Source organism: Taudactylus pleione, unplaced genomic scaffold (genome assembly GCF_031769625.1).
Source record: "Taudactylus pleione unplaced genomic scaffold, aTauple2 ptg000005l, whole genome shotgun sequence".
Classification (NCBI taxonomy): Eukaryota; Metazoa; Chordata; class Amphibia; order Anura; family Myobatrachidae; genus Taudactylus; species Taudactylus pleione.
Genome location: NW_028284408.1, coordinates 29303866 through 29326119, shown reverse-complemented (window position 1 = coordinate 29326119; position 22254 = coordinate 29303866). Strand labels below are relative to the sequence as shown.

The following is a 22254-nucleotide window of genomic DNA, read 5'->3' as shown; positions in this document are numbered from 1 at the left end:
ATCACACTCGTAAAGAGGCAAAAAAACTGTGGCACATAGTTAGTACTGACCCTGATTTAAAATGCCTTTCTAAAGTACGTCTGATGCCATGTTATACTAGAAGCAGAAACATCAGACATGGTTGTAAAAACAGACATTACAGGGTTCTCCAAAGCCAAAACTAAACACTTTTTAAGTCGTAAAAATGGTTGTTTTCGTTGCTTGGGGTGCACTACATGTTCCTACTTATTAGTAGGTGAATCCATTAAACATCCACATTCTGGCAAACAGTTTAAAATCGCTTGGCCTCTTTCTTGTAATACAAGCTTTGTTGTCTATGTTATTATTTGCCTATGCGGGCTTTATTACATAGGCAAAACAGAGTGTGCCTTTGAAATCCGTATGGCTCAACACCGATCGGCTATTAGATCAGCATTGACTACAGGCTCTAGTGAGCAGCCAGTCGCACAACACTTTAGTCTGTTAAGACATAATTTGGCCACATTGCGTTATAAAATTATTGACTTTGTACCACTTACTTTGAGAGGGGGTGATAGGGGTAGACGACTTTTACAGCTAGAATCCCAATGGATTTATCGCCTTGACACTTTATCTCCTAGAGGACTTAATGAGAACTTGGGCCTTATTAATTCTTTATAATTTGCTTTGATACTCAAAAAAAAAATTTCATTCAAGTTGTCTTAGTTTTTGCTTTAGTTTTATAGTGATCTTGGCTTTGTTGTATCCAGATATACATTAATAATATTACACTCATTTTTGTTACATCGCAGTGAAAATTTGTTATCTATAATTATTTTAATATTGTTCAATATCTCTTTGATACAATTACAGGTTTTCTAGTTGGCATGGTTTTAGCCAAGGTTTGTGGCACTTGTTCTCAATACAATGTTGTAGTTTGCCACTGGATGGCAGTATTGGTAATATGGTCATAGCCATTGGTTAGTGCTATTTACGTATAAATTAGTTTATATTTGCTTAGATTTTTTTTATTATATAATATATATTAAACACTATATGTGCTGTTCATCAAATATAGATATTTTTATATATGTATGTGTTTATAGTTTTATTTTTATTTTAGGTTCTTCACACAGACATTGGTGCTAATTATTTTAAATGTATTGTTTATAACACATGTTCTGTGATTGGTCGCAATGTTGGCCGCTCAGTGTCTTAATTCTATTGTCATTCATTAGTTAGATATTTATATGCCATTTGATGTATGCACAATCTACACGTTGTTTCTTGCCGAATGATCGGCAAGTTCTACGCTTTGCTGTTTATTCATGTTACCATGGTGTTCCGGTTGTCATAGCTCCAGACGCCGGGGAGCTCGACGTCATATCCGGTTCATGCTATTTTGCTCTTCCGGGTGGTGACGCGTGTTTCTGGCGGTGGATGGAGCTCTGCACACCTGATTAGAGGTATTGGTGAGTGTTTTGTATATTTATATTTGGTGTTTGTCTTGTTCACTTTAATGTTGTCTTGAGAAAGGGGACAAGCTCCCCGAAACGTCGACCATGACTGAATAAAGTTACCCCGGAGGGGGTACTTTCTTTGCTACATTCAAGTCTCTGAGTGCCGCTTTTTGGATATATTGGACTATGTGTATATACATGTGTGTATATATATATATGTGTATATGTATATATATATATATGTGTGTGTGTAATCCACACGTCGGCACTCCAGAATAAACGAATCACACACGGCTAATTAGGCGCATGTGTATGTGTGTATATATATATATATAAATATATACACACATATATATATATATATATATATACAGATACATACATATATACACACATACATATATATGTATGTATACACACGTGTGTGTAAGCAACAGCAGATATATATGTACATATATATATATATATATATATATATATATATATATATTGATGTGGGATGGCAACCGACCATCGATGGTTTGCAAACCATCGATGGTCTGACTGAAACCAGTAGTTTGCCATTGCTGGTGGGCATCAATGTTGCACCATCGATGGCAACCCTCAATCGATGTTTAGGAAACATCGGTAGTTGTGGTCTGCACAGATCTCCTCGACCAATCGCTAAACAACTGATGGCTTCTAACGATGGTTGAACTATCGATGGTACAGATGTCAATGCCCATCACTACAGTATAACATAAAAATCGATATTTTTATGGTATACTGTGTTTTAAAAAAAACCAATTCAAATAAAATAATGATGGATAAGTTTAAAATTATGTTCTTGACCTAATTCAATAATGAAAGAAACCGACAGTTTTGGAGCGGTTTTTTGAAAAAGAATTTGTCAGTTAAGTGGTTAAAGTCGTCCAGTGTGGACGCACAATCACTGTTGATGGGCATTTGCTCCAGTGTGTACCTAGCCTAACAGTTGGCCTGAGCTCTGACCCCTGCTACCAGTGTCAGTGATGTCAGTTCCACACAGTTCTGTCAGAACACAGATACAGTCTCCCATGGTTCATATGTTGTCATTAGGTGGCACTCATGTTGTGATTGGAATTGAGTTGTCTGTTAAATTTGTGAGTAAATATATATCACTGGAGAGTACATTAGTATATTCCATAACGTACAGCAAGTCAGACAAAGTACCGTCCACAAAATTAAATTAACGTCTTAGAATATGTTGTACCCATAACTACACCTCATGTACAGATATTGTGTACCATACCAACTATTCATTCATCTTCAAGATATCACACACTGGGTATGTACATTTTAAATAGAGATGAGCGGGTCTGGTTCTCTGAGAACCGAACCCACTCGAACTTCCAGATCCGAGGCAAGAACCGAGCTCGGCTAGAGTTTCCCGCCTGACTCGGATCGAGGCAAAACGCGCCATCCTCCCGCTGTCGGGTTCTAATGGGTTTTGGATTATATAAAGGTCCCCGCGATCGGTGCCATTCTCTCTCCGGCTGTGTAGAGAGAAGCTAGCAGACGTGTAGTCACTGTCAGTCACTCAGTGTGTGTCCAGTTGGGGTTTTGGGCTGAAGGCTGTTGCTGTGTTGTCCATAAAGGAGCTTAGGCTGCAGTATATAAAGGGGGGTATCCTTCAGTGGGTGCTGCAGTTGCTGTGTCACTTGTCCTGTCAATTAACTGTGGCTTCTGCTGTGTTGTTGTCCTGTCCATCAGGCTAGGACTGCAGTCAATAAAGGGGTGCTATATTGTCCAGGGGGGGTGCTCTATCAATTAGGGGTGCTTTTCCCCAGTGTAAAAAAAAAATGTACTTTTTTTTGTGTGTGTGTGTGTGCGTTAGCAACTTGGCTGCGCTATTATTGTTTGGTGACACTGCTGCAGTTTATCGTCCACATATTTGTGACTCTGTAGGTGGTCTGTCCGCACTCAGCAGGGGTGCTTTGTTGTCCATAAAAAAGGGGTGCTGTCTCTGTTGTTCATCAAGGCCTGCTGACTCATTCAGGGGTACTCTTCCCCAGTGTCAAAAAAAATATTGTTCGGTGACACTGCCAGTCAGAACGCAGTGTAAGTTTGTTGATACGGAGGATGATTAAATGAGAGGAGAGCAGCTACCACATACCAGTCTTGCAGCTGCTGCCAGCAGTCATGATGATGATGCAAGGCCGTCAACGTCATCTACAAAGGCCGATGCCCAAGGGCTTAAGTCAAAATCAAACAAGCAATGTTTTACAGTGTTAAAGAAAAAAAAGCTAAGTTAGCTGCAGAGAAACAAAAAATTGGCAATATGCCATTTACTACACAAAGTGGCAAGGAAAGGATAATGCCTTTACCTTTATTTATGACTGGTGGTTCTGCATCTTATGATGATGTAAGCCCTTCTCCCTGTAGAGGTGTCAAAAAAATGAAAATCGCTAAAGCACATGAACCAACCGTGTGCTCAGAAAAGTCACAGATCCCCAAGGAGAGTCCAAGTGTGTCTGCGGTTGCCATGTGTGAGCCTGACCTTTCTAATACTGTACTTGAAGAGAATCCTCCTTCCACAATTTGTGTGCCCTCTGCAAATGTGGGGATGAGCAGCACAAGTCAACATGCTGACGTAGAACTCGAGGATGCTTCTGTGGAATTGCACCAGGAGGATGAGGAGGATATTTCTGTAGTTGGCGCTAACAAGGATAATGAGGATGTTGATGCCGAAGATGTTGTTTGTGTAAAGAGTTGTTGCCCATGGTATGAAAAAGACCATTGTTGTCATGCCAGGGCAAAATTAAAAAAAATCCACTTCTCATGTGTGGAATTATTTCCATCCAAATCCGGACAACAGTTGTCAAGCCATCTGTAACGTTTGCCAAGGAAGAGTGAGTAGAGGTAAGGACCTTAACCATCTAGGAACCTTCTCTCTATTACGTCACTTGCAGCGCATTCATCAAATTCCTAAGCGTTTGCAAAATTCTGAAACTTTGGCTAAAAACGTAACAATCAGTCAGGCATCACCTAGCTGCTCCCTTCTCTCTCTTAGATCCAAGTGCCTGCAATCTCCACCACCAACACCTGCATCATCAACATCCTCATTCCTGATCGGAAGTAGTCTTGCTGCATCCAATTTCATAAGCATGACTGACTCCTCTCCTATGCGTGATTCCTTAGAAGGATCCTTGAGTGCTTCGCCTATTGCTGTTGCTGCTGCTGTGGGTAGATCTACATCCCAGAAGGGGACCAGGAAGCAGACTACTTTTAGTAGTTTAACAAAACAATTGGCCTTCAAACAATCCTTTGCAATGGGGAACAAGTATGACAGCAGTCACCCAGTTTCACAGCGGATTACTGACGCCATAACAGCTATCATGTCCCTTTTAGATTCCACTTCACTAGAACAGCAATTCCCAGTCTGTACAAAAATATTTTAAAAACCTTATTAGTGTCCTCCAAATTGCCGTTGTACCCACTGTTCACTTAACCACAGATATGTGGACAAGAGGGACAGGGCAAACTAAAGATTACATGACTGTGACAGCCCACAGTGCAAACAGCAACAGCAGCAGCAGCATCTAAAAAATGCCAGCTCATTCAGAGACAGACTACTCTGTGTATCAATGGTTTCACTAAGAGGCATACCGCTGAGAACCTCTTTGCAAAATGGCTTACCCCGCTTTGACTCTCCTTGGGATTTGTGATTTCTGACAATGTCACCAATATTGTGCGAGCATTACATCTGGGCGAATTCGAACACGTCCCATGTTTTGCTCACACAATTAATTTGGTGGTGCAAATTTTTTTGGAAAATGACAGGAGCGTGCAGGAGATGCTCTCGGTGGCCTGAAAGATTTCGGGACATTTTCAACATTCAGCAACTGCGTGTCGAAGATTGCAGCACCAGCAAGTACTGTTGAATTTGCCCTACCATCAGCTGAAGCAAGAGGTAGTTACTAGGTGGAATTCTACCCTCTATATCAGGGGTTCCCAACCATGATCCTCAACTGCCAGCTTGAGTCAGATCATTCCCATAATCAGACTTTTGCAAAAGCAGCTGAAGAAACTGAAGGAGGAGCTGAAACTGAGTGATTCCGCTAAGTATGTTGGACTTGTAGATCAAGCCCTTCATTCGCTTTGCCAGGATCCAATGGTCATCAATCTCTTGAAATCAGATCCCTATATTTTGGCGACCATACTTGATCCTAGCTTTAAGTCATACCTTGTGTCTTTCTTACTGACGGACATAATCTGAAGAGATGCAAAGAGCTTTCCTGTGGCTGCCAGGAAAAATCTAAATTTTCCTAAGAGACCCATTGCTGGTGATTCAGATCAAAATCAAAAAGAGAAAAATAGTGTGAGAATTCAAAGGTGCACTCCGGGGACATAGAAGAAGTAAATGCTTCTTTGCAATTTTAAAATATAACCTTTATTAAATATACAATTAAGATCATATGCAATAAGTTAAAATATAGATAATGAAGAAAGTTCTGAAAAAGTAGAAAATGTGTGTTAATATAGGGATAGAAGATCCCTTCTGCTGAGACACAGTCTTGTTGATATCAATTGCTCTGTATTGTTTAAATATTAATACGTTACTGGGTTGGAATAGTTTATAGAGTCATCTGATATCTGATGCTATGATATTTATTTCAATTGAACAGTGTATTATTGTGACTCATCAGTGTAGTCAGATAGTATTATCTCTTCTCAAACCAGACTGTTTATTCGGTGATACAGTAAGGGAGCATTGCAACATTGTGAACTATATTTTGTTTCAGTGTTGTTAAGGTCCACTGATATTATTGATATAGCTATTTCCCTTACAGGTATATTTGTTGAGGGAAATATTAGTAGGAAAAGAAGGGAAAATAAGTAATGGTATAATTTAGTGTGGTACAGATAGAAGGTGTTTATGATACTTCTTGATATTTATTTACATATTCCACATTTGACCAAATAACAATTATTTATAATCAGATGCTCCAGTCGCATCTATTATCCCTCTTTTCTATTATTGCTGTTATGTACAGTGTGGGAGTCCGGCAGCTGGTCTGACATTGGCCGCTGCTGTCAAACCCCCCTTCCCCTATCTGCGGCTATTATTGCCGTCTGCGGGTGCAGCCGCGGGTCTGACACTGCCCGCTGCTGCCTCTCTCTGAGTCCCGTGTGTACCGGACTGAAGTGCTGGTATAGCGCGCTAATATAGTCGTTCACGGGTGCAGCAGCGGGTCTGACACTGATATGAATGTTGTGAAACCAATTCCCACACAGATGGCGCTATGGCCCTCATTCAGAGCCGCTCGCTATTTGCGGTCGTTCGTTCTAAAACAAGGGGTGGCTATTCAAATGAACCGTTCGCTCAGTGCGGTCTGTTCACGCCTCTAACTCTGAACGAGCGAGCAAAACATACGCTCGTTTATTTGATAAAAACGCCCCCTGGCCGCTCGCATCATACGTCATGTCCGCTATTTATTAGATTAATCGAGTACATCGAACAGCGTATGAACTGCTCGCTATTCTTGTGGTTGTTTTTTTCAACCACAATATTGCGAGCAGTTCTGACTATAAAATAACCAAGTGACGTGTTCAATGACGCTGCTGTATTAATTATGCACACCCATAAAACGCCCGCTTTGACCTTTAAGCACACCTGCGTTCTGATCTCCACTCCCCCTTTTCAAGCACCTTACCACCCACATATGCCTCATTCTGTCACTCAAATTAGCAGGCACTCGCTATATAGCGAGCAAACGATTTTCGGCCGCACTGACTGGTTCGCGCATGTGTACTAAAAACCATACGCATGCGCAGATGTGCAAATATCGCTCGGAACGAGCGTACTGCCGCTTACATGCGGCTCTGAATGAGGGCCTATGTTGGTATAATAAATGACAGAAAAATAGACAAATAAAAATCAAATCTTCCCTTATTAGCTTGATGTTTTTCTTCTGTTGTTTTCTTTTTTTATCTCTAGTGACCGGCACTCACTCACATTAAACAAGGAAATCACCAGTGTATAATGGTTTCTTTTAGTGAAGATGAAAATTCACTTCCAGGATAAATATGCATACCCCACTCACAATTTTCCAGACGTTTTCTTTCACATAAAGGTATCTTTGCCAATATACACACACAGTTGTATCCATATATTCATATGTTCAGTGTATATTAGAAAAGGCTGAAAAGGCTATGCCTCAGTATTGTATATGATAAAAACAATACATTTATTCATACACATATGTTCCCATACAAGGGAAAGAAAACATACAAAATACAGGGGTGCACGATCAAAAAACAAAAACAACAATTTAAAAATTGATATATGGAAAAAGGAAGGAGCAAGTTACCTAAACCACACAAGTCAAAATCCACAGCATCCAATTAGTGTCAACGCGTTTCAGCCCTGTCCTGGGCCTTTATCAAGACATGTCCTTGCTGGTGGATTTCAGCAGGGACAAATTTATATTGTGTGAAGAAGAGGATGTACACACTGATGGGGATGATGATGATGACAACATCTGATCTTATCATTCTGAACCACCAAATTGATGGGGTGGGCAAATATGAGCAGCAGAACAGAGCATCTTCCTGCCAGGATGTGTGCAATAAAGTGCAAATACGTTTAATACAAAAAATAGTTGTGTATATTGGTCACATACATACATATTTACATGGTACATACAGTGCGTAAAGCAGGCTAAGGTAACCTGAAGCACGCCACCTGTTGTTGACAAATACTTCCAGTAGGCCCAGCAAACATCACAGATGCTGGGAGTCTTGTTCAACAAGAGAACTAAAGGCTGCTTTCCTCTGATGTAGCAGAAAGTCTTGGTCCCATTATCCCTAACAACCTCCCTGAGTACAAAGTAAATGTCTGTTTACAGTATGTTCTAGCAGCACCTCCACAAGCAAGGCCACCTCATTTCTATTAGATATGTAAAAAATTAAAAAACCTCCAGATCAAAGATGTCTTTTAGGAACTGAAGAACTTAATCCTAGATTGATCTTCTCTCATAATTTTTTTAAGGCTGAAAACATTAAAATAAATAAATTAAAAACTAATCAATCCTTTCTCCTTTCCCTGTCTTCAGTTCATAAACATATTCCAACTCCGTCGGGCCTCTGACGTAGTTAAGGAAAACATTCTTGGTTTTTAAAATTCCTAGGGTTCGTATAGTTTATTAAACTGCCATCCTGTCTACCACTCTGTGCCATGTTGGAAGCTGAACTGCCACATGTTAGTTCCGCCCACTGCTGTTGCATAGCTTAGTCAGCCAGCTAGCTGGATGCAACCCTTTGGCCCTAAACTAGATGAAAAAAAAATCAATATTGTGAGCTGTGAGTTGGTCAAAATTGACTGGAAATAAATGTTATTGAGGTTAATAATACTGTAGGAACAAAAACAGGCCCAAATTATGTGATTTTAGCTGTTTTTATGATTTAAAAAAAAATAATACAGATACAGAACCAAAACCAAAACACTCAAGGGGCGGTTTTGGCAAAACCAAATCCAGATCCAAAACACAAGGAGATACAGATCCAAACCCAAAACGTGGGGTCGGCGCACATCCCTAATTTTAATGGGTGAAAACTATTCATTTACAATAGTTTAAACCAACATTCTTTATCTCACCCCCCTAACAGAGTTTTTGAACAGAATTTCCCCACAAACCGTACAGCAACAACCTACAGTAATTCAGATGATTGTGGCATATTATTGACAATAGCATTCACTATTTCTGTTATCAACAACTAGATTCTAACTACTAAGCACACAATTATACACTTATTTGCAAATGATTCTGCACTTAGAAATTATATTCCATAAGCAAACACTTGTTATTGCCCATACTTAATCAGCAAATGTAGTCCTGAAAATCAAACAAAGACAACACTATCCACAGGCAAGAAAGGATAAAGCCTGGTACACACTGTGCAGATCACTCTATAGATCAGATAACCACGCCAATCCTCCCATACATACTAAGGTATTTTTTAGCCATTATTTCTACTTCAGGGTCCATAGGGTATCCACAGGATACCTTGGGGTATAGGTGTGACGTCAGTCGCAGGGCACCAAAGAGTTAAGCTTTCAGCCTCCCAGGATGCACTAGGTCCCCCTCCTATACCCCGCCCCCGGGCCAAGGCACCCCAGTTTAGTTTGGTGCCCGGCCGGAGTCGGGTGCACCTGTTGGAGTGGGGGCTAGAAGAGCCCCTGAAGCTTTTTCTTCATGCAGCTGTGGCTGCACATCTGGATGAACAGCATGGACAGTCAGTCCTGACGTCCATGCTGTCTTCCCTACACCCCGCCGGTACCAGAACGCCGGTACTGATCCGGGGATGCTGGTGGGCGTCTGGGGTCACAGCTAGCGGTGACCCCAGATGCTCCGGACCATGGCCGGATTCAAGGGGGACAGAGGTAAGCAGCGGGGTCCCGCGGTGGGTCCCCGCTGATCACATGGTCCTAAGTCCCCAGGCAGGGGGCTCCCTGGGGACTGGCTGCAGCGTGGAGCCAGGCGACCAACCTGCGCTTCCACTACCCCCTGGGACAGCGGACCGCAGCAGAGCGGTAGCGCTGCGGCGTCCCAGGGGTTAAATGCATGCCAGGGGAGCGCGCCTTCCCTGTCTCACAGCCGGCGCCTCCCCCGCTGCACACAGCCCTCTCTGCATGCTGCCGACTGGTCCTGTGGCAGCGCTCCTCCCCCAGGCCAGCCTCCTCTCTGCTCCTCGGCGGCCATCTTCTCCAGAACGCATGGTGAACGCTGCTGGAAGCGCTGGACGGAAGCATCGTGGTCTGGGTCCCCCCGCATACCTCTCCTCCGCTGTGGCTCAGGTCTGTGTATGCAGCGCTGTGTCCTACCAGGCCCTGTGTCTGTGTAGTTGAGTAATCAGCGCTGTTAGTGCAGGAATTGTTATTTCTCTGCATTGTATGTGACTGTGCTAGCGCTGCCTGTAACTTTTCTTCTCTAAACTGTCAGCTTTATTACTGTCCCTGTTCTTCTGCTAAAGCCCTTGCGGTGCGGTGCTGCAGGGTGGTCTCTCGCCTATTTAATACTTAATTGGTGAGAGAGGTCACATACGTGGTGCCATCATGTCTGAAAGTGATTTTCCCCTCCAGCTACAGTGTACCACGTGCAAAGTACCGTTAGCGGAGGGGGAGGGTAGCGCGGAGGGCCTTTGCCGGCAGTGTTTGTCCATGGCGCGGCCTATAACGGTTACAGCACCGGTACAGGAGCCGCCCTGGGCTTGTTTCGCTCAGGCGTTAACAGCTTTAGTGGGCCAGTTAGCTCCGCAGCCCGCGTTTACTCCGATGGGTTTGTCCCAGCAGTCTGTGGTGTCGTCACCCGTGCAGGGGTTCCCACGACAATTGGTGGTACCCCACAGTCTCCCTATTTCCCCGCTCCCGGGTTCTCAGGAGCCAGCGTGGGTTAACTCCCTGACGAGTTCTGTACAGCACTTGTCGGATGTGTTGCAAGGGGAGTCTGTGATGCGGCCTCATAAAAGGCCGGTGGCGTCTCTGTCCGCTCCTTATGAGGATGACGAAGGGACGTCTGATGATGGGGAGATTCTGGATCCTTACGATCAGGAACCTCTCCATACTAAGGACGCTGATGCTAAGTCCAAAGTATATATTCCTGGACTTATTCGGGCGGTCCGCACAGCCTTGGTGATTGAGGACGAAGTTCCCCCAGCGGCTAAATCTAAGTATGCCTTTTTCAAAGATGTGAAGGGCGATGCCACAGTCTTTCCTCTTTCGCGTCAGTTGGTGGACCATTTAGAGGAGGCGTGGAAACAACCTGGCAAAAGATACCAGCCGCAGAGACGCCTGGCGGTGGCTTATCCGTTCGCGGATAATTATTTTGCTAAGTGGGAATCCCCTCCACAGGTGGATTCTCACGTAACCAGTCTTGTCCGTAGTGCCACATTGCCGATGCCATCCATGTCCTCCCTTAAGGATGCTACGGACCGCAAGGTAGAAATCTGCCTGAAGTCCGCTTATTCCCTTGCAGGGGGGGCAGCACGGCCGGCTATGGCCATTTGCTGGGTTGCCAGAGCGATGGAGCGCTGGGCGGATTCATTAGAGGCTTCTTTTGAATCCGACTGTCCGGCCGAACAGGCGGAGTTGATTGGCAATCTCCGTGATTCGGCCACCTACATCAACGAGGCGGCTCTAGACATTAGTACTCTGGTGTCTAGAATTTCTTCAGCAGTGGTAGCTGCTCGTCGCACCTTGTGGCTGCGATCCTGGAAGGCGGACGCAGATTCCAAGAAAGGTCTGGAAGCGTTGCCGTTTACCGGAGAAGTTCTCTTCGGTCCGGATCTGGATAAGATTGTGGCCACGCTGGCGGCAGCCAAATCTGCTTGTCTCCCGTCGGCCGCTGCTCCTTCTGGTTCGGGACCATCGTCCTTTCGGTCATCTAGGGCCCAGGGCAGGCCCAAACCACAGTCGTTTCCTCGACAGGCTGGCCCTAAGAAATCGGTCAAGCCCCGGAAGCAGGCATGGAGTACCAGACGTCCGGCCCCCAAGCCAGATGACAAGCCTGCGGCCTGACGGTCCGGGCCTCCCTTTGGGGGATCCCAGGGTGGGAGGCCGCCTGCTACAGTTCGCCCAGTGTTGGTCGACCACTACGACAGACACTTGGGTTCTGGAGGTGGTTTCCCACGGATACGCCCTCTCCTTCCGGCACAGACCCCCGGCTCGCTTCTTCACCACGGGTCTCCCATCAGACCGGAACAAGGCTACGGAGCTGCGGAAGGTATTGCACACTATGCTCCAGGCTGGAGTTATAGTGCCTGTTCCATTCTCCCAGAGGGGCCAGGGTTTCTATTCAAATCTATTTTTGGTACAGAAACCCAATGGGTCATATCGTCCGATTCTCAACCTCAAAGCACTCAACAAGTCTTTGCGGGTCCCGAAGTTTCGGATGGAGACCCTACGGTCCATCATTCTGGCGCTGGAACCTGGGGACTACTTGGTGTCATTGGACATACAGGACGCTTACCTGCATGTCCCTATTCTTTTGCGCCATCAACAGTTCCTCAGGTTTGCAATCCGCAGCGACCACTTCCAGTTTCGGGCGTTACCTTTTGGCCTGGCAACAGCACCACGTGTTTTCACCAAGGTGATGGCGGTCATGGCGGCTTCTCTGCGGCTGCAGGGAGTCCGCATGTTACCGTATTTGGACGACCTGTTATTGGTGGCAGGATCTCCAGAGCTCCTGTTACGCCACTTGGACCTGACCATTGCACTGCTGCAACGGCACGGCTGGCTAATCAACTGGCAGAAGTCCACTCTAATCCCGTCTCGGAGGATTCTGCATCTTGGAGCCTTATTGGACTCGGGACAGCAAAGGATCTTCGTGACGGAGGACAAGATCTCTGCTTTACAGTCAAGGGTGCGCAGTTGCCTGCACAGCCGCCGGGTGTCCTTACACTCGGCGATGAGGTTACTGGGCTCCATGGTGTCGGTGTTCGACATGGTGGAATACGCCCAGTTTCACTCCAGACCTCTGCAGCACCTGATCCTGTCCAAGTGGAACGGGCTGACTCAGTCTCTGAAGTCCCAGACGATTGTGCTCACCCAGGAGGTTCGCCTGTCCCTTGCGTGGTGGTTACAGACGACCCACCTCAACAAGGGACGTCCGTTCTGGGTTCCAAATTGGGTCCTGTTGACAACGGACGCCAGTCTTCGGGGCTGGGGAGCAGTTTCGGGTCCACACTTGTTCCAGGGCAGGTGGACGCCGACAGAAGCGGAGCTTCCAATAAATATCTTGGAACTCCGTGCGGTCTTCAATGCTCTCCAGCAGGCACAGCGGTTTCTCCAGGGTCGCCCGGTGCAGGTCCAGTCGGACAACGCTACCACCGTGGCCTACATAAACAGGCAAGGAGGAACTCGCAGTCGGGCGGCTCTCGTAGAGGTCTCTCGGATCCTGGTTTGGGCGGAGCGCAATCTTCCGGCCATATCAGCAGTCTTCATCCCGGGAGTGCTAAATCGGGAGGCGGACTTTCTAAGTCGCCAGGACGTTCATCCGGGGGAATGGTCCCTGCACCCGGACGTTTTTCAACTACTGGTGGACAGGTGGGGTCTTCCAGAAATCGACCTCATGGCGTCCCGGCACAACAACAAGTTGCCGGTGTACGGGTCTCGCACAAGAGACGAAGGGGCGTCTCTGGTGGATGCTCTGTCCGTCCGGTGGACGTTCCGGTTCGCATACCTGTTCCCTCCGGTCTCCCTTCTTCCACGGGTAATCCGGAAATTCAAACAGGAAGGAGGGACGCTCCTGTTGATAGCTCCCGCGTGGCCCAGACGGCACTGGTTCTCAGACCTTCAGGGTCTGTCCGTGGACAGTCCTCTGCGGTTGCCGCTACGACCGGACCTTCTGTCTCAGGCTCCTTGCCTTCACCCGGACCTGACTCGGCTGTCTTTGACGGCGTGGCTGTTGAGACGGCCATGCTGAGGTCCCGGGGGTTTTCCAGCTCTGTGGTGCGTACCATGTTACGAGCTCGGAAACCGTCTTCCGCAAGGATATACCATTGCGTGTGGCATACGTTCTTCCAGTGGTGTCGACCGAGAGGTTATGCACCGCGGGAGTTTCGTCTGTCTCGGATTCTCGCCTTCCTGCAAGCGGGACTAGATCATGGGCTTCGCCTTGCTTCTTTGAAGGTACAGGTTTCGGCCCTATCTGTCTGGTTTCACCGTAGGATTGCTACAATCCCGGATGTGCGCACCTTTATGCAGGGTGTTCTCCGCATTCAGCCGCCCTTTGTTCCACCTGTGGCGCCTTGGGATTTGGCTGTGGTCCTGAGGGCTCTCCAAGGACCGCCGTTTGAACCACTGGGCTCAGTGGATCTTAAATGGCTAACAGCTAAGACTGTTTTCCTTCTGGCCATTGCTTCGGCCAGACGTATTTCTGAGTTAGGGGCTCTTTCTTGTAGACCCCCTTTCTTGTTTTTTTATGGGAACAGGGCAGTACTCCGCACTCGGCCCGAGTTTCTTCCCAAAGTTGTTTCCCAGTTTCATGTTAACGAGGAAATAGTTGTTCCGGCCTTTAACTCACCGGGTCTTTCCGTGGGTGAGGCCTCTTTGGATGTTGTGCGGGCCTTAAGGACTTATGTTGACCGCACTTCTTCGTTTAGGAAGTCGGACGCTTTGTTTGTCCTCTATGGCTTCCGTAAAAAGGGTTGGCCTGCTTCAAAGCAAACTTTGGCAGCCTGGATCCGTATGGCTATTTCTGAAGCTTATCTTCATGAAGGCCTACCGGTCCCTCCTTCTCTGAAGGCTCATTCCACTAGGTCTGTGGGTCCTTCGTGGGCAGCTCAACGTGGTGCCTCGGCAGTTCAGATCTGCAAGGCTGCTACGTGGTCTTCTGTCCATACCTTCGTGAGGTACTACAGGTTTGACACCTTCGCCTCTCAGGATGCTTCCTTCGGGCGGCGGATTCTCCTTTCTGCACAGGAGCGTCCCCACCCTTAAAGGATACTGCTTTGGGACATCCCCAAGGTATCCTGTGGATACCCTATGGACCCTGAAGTAGAAAATATGAGATATGGTAAGAACTTACCCTTGTTATCTCTATTTCTACGAAGTCCATAGGGTTCCACAGGACTCCCGCCCTGTCGCACCTGTGCTGCAGATGGGCTTTGCTCTGGTCACCGGTTTTCCGTCTCCCTCTGGTGAGAATGTGATTCTTGGATGTGTCCAGATCTTTGTTCTCTCTCTTCCTTCTCCTCCTCCGGCCTATGGCTTGGTAACTAACTGAGGTGCCTTGGCCCGGGGGCGGGGTATAGGAGGGGGACCTAGTGCATCCTGGGAGGCTGAAAGCTTAACTCTTTGGTGCCCTGCGACTGACGTCACACCTATACCCCAAGGTATCCTGTGGAACCCTATGGACTTCGTAGAAATAGAGATAACAAGGGTAAGTTCTTACCATATCTCATATTTTTGATGTTCTATTTTACATATATATTGTTCAACTACTTTTGAATCTATATTTTGCCTAATTACCGCTTGTTTACCACATATTTATTTGTATTATTATTTATTAACAGTTGTACAGATTATATATTCCCGGTTCCAGCAAATGTGAATAATAGTCCACAGCCATTTGTAAATCACTGTTCTATTAGCTGTTATAAGAGTACTTTATTAACTGTATAGTATTTGAACAGACAGTTTAGAGTTATCTTTTGTGTTAATTAAAATTGCTCATAGACATGCAAATGATATAAGACATCTCACTTTGTCAGAGAACTCTGTCGATCGCCCGATCTGGTAACCTATCAAATAATCCATAAATATATCACAGCTATCTTGTCAGGAAATTGCTCCTGATTACAGGTCACAAACCGCACTCTGCACACTTGTGACTAGTAAGGTTACTGTAAGGGACCCTCAGGGCTCCAGCACTCAATCTTACACTCACCTACCTCAGGCTACAGATCTAACTGGACTCTTCCTCAACACAGTCACTCACTTCCACACAACTCAGCTGCCATCACCCACTGTATAAGGCCAGTAGAAAGCTTGTGACTTTAATACACACTAGATGCACTCTTTGTTCTGATAGCTAAATTGTTAACACTTCACACACTGATATTTAGCATGTGAGCATGTGTTTTCTGTCTACTCTATTTATTCATGTTGTTTAAATATCATAGTGTTCGATTCATTCAATTACAGCAGTCTCATAGTGTTCGATTCATTCAATTACAGCAGTCACTTACCTTCCCATATACTCCTATGCGATTTGGGTCCACAAATGGCAACTGTTTCAAATGCCTGAAAAGATGATTGTTTCAGTTAAAACGAGACCGACCCAAGCTGACAACTTAGACATTCTTTTATATTGTCTATCCTGTCCTAAGCACGTCACCGTCCACAATGAAGTGTTATATCCATAAAAGAAAACTTGGCAAAACTCAGAACAATTTCAACTCTAGGGGGGTATCCAATTGTGGGCGGGATTTTTAAAAAATCCCGGCTGCGGTGCAGGGTTTTTCCCGGAGCCGCAGGGTTTTGCTATTCATTTAGGTGCCTGAAAATGGGACACTGTCATTTCTACAGAAATCACTGTGTCTCTTTTTTCTCGCACCTCCAGAGCAAGTCTGATTTTCCTAAATGTAATAATTTTAGGAACAATCAGCAGGACTTGCTCTGGGACCCCGGCGGCACCCCCCCCATGAGGAGTAATTAAGCAATTGGAAGTTTCCAATTAGCTTAATTAGTCATTACTTACTCAGCTTTGCATCCAGCGTCGGGAGCCGGTCTTCTGCAACAGGGTGAATAGGTGAGTGTGTATGAGTGAGTGAGTGTGTGTGTGTGAGTGACTCCCGGGGTGTGTGACCCCCCCCATGTAAGTGTATACCCCCCGTAGTGGGTGCTGGGAGAACTATATCTCCCAGCAGCCCTTGCACCTCCCTGCAGCCCCCAGGACACCCATCAGCCCCCTACCCAGTGACAAGATGGAGGGGAAGCCACTGGGAGCCGTGGTCGCTACAGGAGACCTCCGGACAGGTAAGCATGCTTTTTTTTTTTACGCACCGCTAGGTTTTCAGCTCTGAAAACCCTGCAACCACTTGCTCTGAAAACCCCGCAACCACATTTTTAAAATTGTTAACTGCCGGTATCGGGAGTGTGCATACCCGCTGTAATCAAAAATTAAGTGCAAGGGGCGCAAGGTTTTTTACCTTGCTAAACCTCGCACCCAGTTGAATATTTCCCAAGGACTGGATTGCATGTGATTTAGAAAGGAGTTCAAGGAGTAACCCTATATTCTAGCTCTATAGCAGTGGTTCCCAAACTTTTTGAATGACGGCACCCTAGAGTATCAGCATTGTTTTCATGGCACCCCTAAGCCAAAAGTTTGTTATTGAGAAATTCAGAAGAAAATGTAGTAAAGCAGTAAAGTGATATAAATTGTGCTAACTGTCATTCTTAGGTTCAGTTATGTGGTGGAGGACAGGTTTGTGTTTCTGTTTGTCCACATATTTACATTACATTGACCATAATTAATTTGATTTGGTGCTGGACCACCAACCTGAGGCACCCCAGGGTTCCACGGCACACAGTTTGGGAACCACTGCTCTATAATAATAAAACTGAGTAATTCACTGTATACAAGAAATCAATAGCACACATGTCCAAACATATTTTTAAGTATATGTTTTTAACAAAACAAGTATCTAGTTTTTCCAGAATGGTGTAAGTTTCTCTTTTACGTTAATCTTAAAGAAAATTATCTAATGTTTTTATTACTGTACAGCCCTGCGGACCTTAATGATGATGATAATGATAATAATAATAATAATAATAATAATAATAGGAGGGGATTTACCTTGGTAAAACATTGTATCTATTTGGTAGTGCAAATGCCCGCCTAGTTGTGATGTCAGCCCAGATACATCGAGCAGCCGATTGGTAAGTGTGTATAGCTGACCAATCCGTTGTCTCAGTGTGTACCCTACTTAAGGCACTACCACATGCAATCAGTAGGACCATCTGTAACATCCAGTTCCCTATATTGTATAACCGGTTTCATTTTCATATAATAAATTATTCTACAAAACAACACAGTCCTGCATATATAATGTGCAAATGCCCCAGATATTAATGATATACAATGTGCACAATAGTTCAACAAAAAGTGACCAATCAAATTTCTAATTTTATTTCTAATTTAAACTATGGCATTTATTATGTATATTAGCAACATCTCAGGCAATTACATGGTATTTAAAGTGGGCACAATATTTCAGGTTTGATTGACCATATTGTTAAATTCCCTTCCAACAATATGTGATTTACAATCTATCTGTAAATGTAACCATGATAAGGTATCCAGCGAGTTCAGGTTTGCAGTATTGTATTATTTAATGTCAGAGTCACTGGCTTTCATGTTCCCATCGCCTGTTAATACAGATTTGTCAAAGGAGATGACTAGTGTACCTGATGTATTTTCTGATACAGGAAAAAGCTAAAAATAGTACTAGCTCAGTCTGAGGTAAGTTTGAGGGAAGTGAAGGAATATGAAAAAAACTTCTTAAATTAACAACATAACTAGCTAATATTTTTTCCAAAAAGTCCCCAAATTTGACAGTTTTTTGTTATTATAAAATGATGTCAATAATTAAGCAAATAATAGCTATATAAATCTGATTCAGTAAAATTTTATTAACAAATATGCAGATTAAATAGTTATTTACATAATGTTACATCATTTATAATAAAAAAATTAAAATTTTGGGGACATTTTTGGAAAAAATTGTTTTATACAGTTACTGTAAATAGTTTATACATCAAAGTGTTTATTTTGTTTTATTGTGTAAAACTGACTCTACAGTACAGGGACATAAGTTTATTTTATATAAAAATATTGATCTATGGGCATGGGGGTTGGAATTAATAATAATTAAAGAATCTATGATGTGATAAACATGCCCCCATGGTGGAATTTAAAAAATACATATTTTAGGCAATTTCTCATGAATTTTTGGAATAAAACTGTATCAATTAAGTGGTTAAAAACTGCTGCTTCAAATCTAGTGGCTACATTGACCACACATTGCTGGCTATTATATATACCCCTATATCTTTTTCAAATTAGTAGACAATGGGGACCTATTCTGGTTATGTATAAACAATAGAATATTGATGTATTCCTTTAACAATTACGTGAACAGTTGTAGTAATTGCTATGTGTACTTGCACCAAATTTCATTAATGATGTTCAGTAATTTGATTGGTGTTTAATGCCCCATTTTCTTTCTCTCACAATCGAAAAAGTTAAGATCTACACGTATTGATGTTACTAATTAATCATGTAGTTAGCTTGAATAAAGAGTGTATATATTTTAGTACAGCGTGTTCTGTTATCTCCATGCTGTTGGAAGGGAGTTTGCTAAAGGGTCTGTTGTTAGCCATGAAATTGCTGTTTTACCACCATGTAATGCTGGATGTGCTTATTAGCTGTTTAGAGCTGATCTGTAACTTTAATGAGGATTTTAGAGTAGTGCCTTTCTATGACGTATCATCCAGTGTACTCCTGGAGTCAGTGGTGTATCTATCCATTGGCCAGGGTGGCACTCGCCAGGGGCGCCGACCAGTGCCACCAGCAGCCAAGGAGTGGACTACCCCCGCTAGTCCCCCGGGCCCACAAGTGTAGGGCAGACTGCAGTGAGAGGTCTGCCCTACACAGTGGTGGCTGTGTGTTTGTTATAGCAGCCAGCCAATGAGAGTCAGACAGACTCTCATTGGCTACTGCGTCGTCCACTGAGGGAGCCGGCTGGAGCTCACTCATGAGCTCCATCTTCCAGTTCCCCCCACAGTGGGTGATGGGAGAGATGTCATGATGTCTCTCCCATAGTGCAAGAGAAGAGCCGGGACTTGGAGTGGACAGCGGCGGTCGCGTCAGGAGCAGGGATCAGGTAAGTTGTATTTTTTTTTTCTTCTGTGTGTGTGTGTAAGCCTGGCACAGCAGGGGGGGGGGCTATATAGGGGGTGGCCACTACTGGGGTCACTTTATTGGGGGTGCCCGCTACTGTGGGCACTGTATAGGGGGGCCACTACTGGGGGCACTTTAGGGAGGACTACTACTGGGGGCACTGTATAGGGGGACCCCTACTGGGGACTAATACTGGGGGTACTATATAGTGGGGACTACTACTGGGGGCAATGCAGCATAGGGGGGGACTACTACTGGGGGCACTGTATAGGGGGGACTACAACTGGGGGCAATGCAGCATAGGGGGGACTACTACTAGGGGCATTGCATAGGGAGTGGAGGGGGGCACCAGTCCATTACATTGCCAGGGGCGCTTGGATCCCTAGATACACCCCTGCCTGGAGTAAAAGATCATACAGCTATATTTGCATCGCAAATATAGTAGTGGTGGCATATGGTTTGCTGGAGGTGTTCTCCATCTCCAGGCTACAATTGAATGAATGCTTTACAATGTGGGTCTGATTCAGAGATGGACGCTATGGCACAGTCGCTGCACCTTTGTACCCAGCAGATGTGCACAAATATGCAAAAAACACAGGTGGCGTCTCAAGTAAAAATACGCCCACTGCCGGCCTCTCTGATCTGCTGCTGCGTCCAAAGACGCAGCATCAAATCAACTGCGTGACCATCGGACATCTGAGTGACCCTCAGGTTACTCAGGATGTCTGTCAAAATTGTGTCTTCTGGAATGCTCCCTGTCACTGCCACCCCCAAACGCTAGCAGAAACGCTAGCAGAAACGCTAGTCATGCTGAGGCTATGGGTCACTGCAAGCTACATCGCATAAACAGACCTGCACGTGCGCGGTGCAGCTCCTGCATTTGTGCCGATCTACAAACACTGGAGATATAGGAAAATATGAAATGTATGTACATCTGTGAATTAGGCCCTGTGATCCCTACATGAAGGTCTAAGCAACTGACCATTTACCTGGGCTTATACAATAAAGTACTTGCGGTCTTCGCGCTCCCTGGGGTATTTTTTGTGTTTTTTTCAATTTTGCACAATTCAAGTCATTTACCTGGGCTGTAGAAAGAGTTTTACATGAATAGATTGTGGCATTTTCACCAAACATATAACCAGCAATGTAAGTCTGCACATCAGTGTTTTCATATGATAACATAGAGAGTGCATACAGGGGGAGGTGCAATGATACACTAGTGATCCTTCTCCTCTGTGCACCATAATGGAAAATAAGCATGACCTTGTTGACCAACAATTGCTTCAAATATTGCCCCTATTAATTCTTCACAAGGGAACAATTAATGTTAAACAATGGTCTATTATGCTGAACTTGTGTAACACAATGACTTAAATTCAGACCCTATTTGATATTGTAATAAAAAAGTCTTCACACCCCATATAGCACATATATACAGTAACTACACGTACTGCAACAGAAGCGTGTGATCTTTAATCTCGACAGAACCAAGCTTCCGGTCCGTTTTATGGAGCACTTGCAGACCTTGATTCTTAGACCCCCGTCCATCAAAATGTGCCACTATTATCTGGAAGGAGCTTACAAGCACAGTGCTCCATCCAAGGAAGAATTCCTCTGTGACCTGCTGAGAGCCTGGAGCTTCCGGCCTGTATTAAGGGGAAACATATGTATATTACTATGGCTTATGTTCAGTAATATAGTAGAATAGCAGGAACAATGCTTCATATAAATGTAATTCTTGATCAACAGTGTTCCATCAAGAAGGCTACTGGGAAACGCTATGTTTTGGAAATATGTCTATATCAAGATAGAGAATTACTACCCTTTTGTATATTATGATTGTGTGTTTATGGTTTATTCAAGTTCTACATGGGGTTTCCAAATCACATGATTTATTACTAAAATGTAATACTGGTTGGATTTACTGAGGTCGCGGAAGTGTCAGTGTTACTTACATCCAGAGCAGCAGAGGGTACTGTGACTCCTTGTAGTCCGATGGAAGAGTCAGGCGAACATGCAGCTCTGTCAGATAGAGAAAATATAATTTAATATTGAAAATACAGTCAGAGCATAGGGTTGTGTTGCTTTGGTGAAGTACGAGTATTTGGAGGCAGATACATTTATTTCTACAGTGCGAGCTGCATTCTGGTTTGTGGCACCTTTTTAGTCCTGTGTCTGTTTTCACATATAACTATGTAATAGGGTCAATGGTATTCCCATAATGATAAGTGATCTCTATGTAACGGTGTGACTGACCAACAATGGTCTTTTGTGTGTGTGAGCCCACCAAGCACATTCGCTTCCTTGTTCTTGGACCTGAACTCGCAAATTCATTCTGGACCTAATTTTGTAGGGCTTGTGGCTACATCTGAAAATGCTAACTTGCTAATACTTTAGGAACACCCAATTAT

The 22254-nt window shown here is 44.6% G+C and overlaps 1 protein-coding gene across 1 annotated transcript in view; it reads right to left on the bottom strand.

Annotated features, from left to right (window-relative positions):
- The window catches only part of LOC148543324 (inactive dipeptidyl peptidase 10-like), a 246190-nt gene that overhangs the window by 81968 nt on the left and 141968 nt on the right, over window positions 1-22254 (bottom strand). Inside the window, exons 20-22 of the mRNA XM_088481087.1 lie at window positions 21799-21865; window positions 21295-21489; window positions 16128-16182 (exon numbers count right to left, since the gene is read on the bottom strand). Coding sequence (XP_088337213.1) covers window positions 16128-16182; window positions 21295-21489; window positions 21799-21865 — 317 coding nt within the window. The remainder of the gene's footprint in view (window positions 1-16127; window positions 16183-21294; window positions 21490-21798; window positions 21866-22254) is intronic.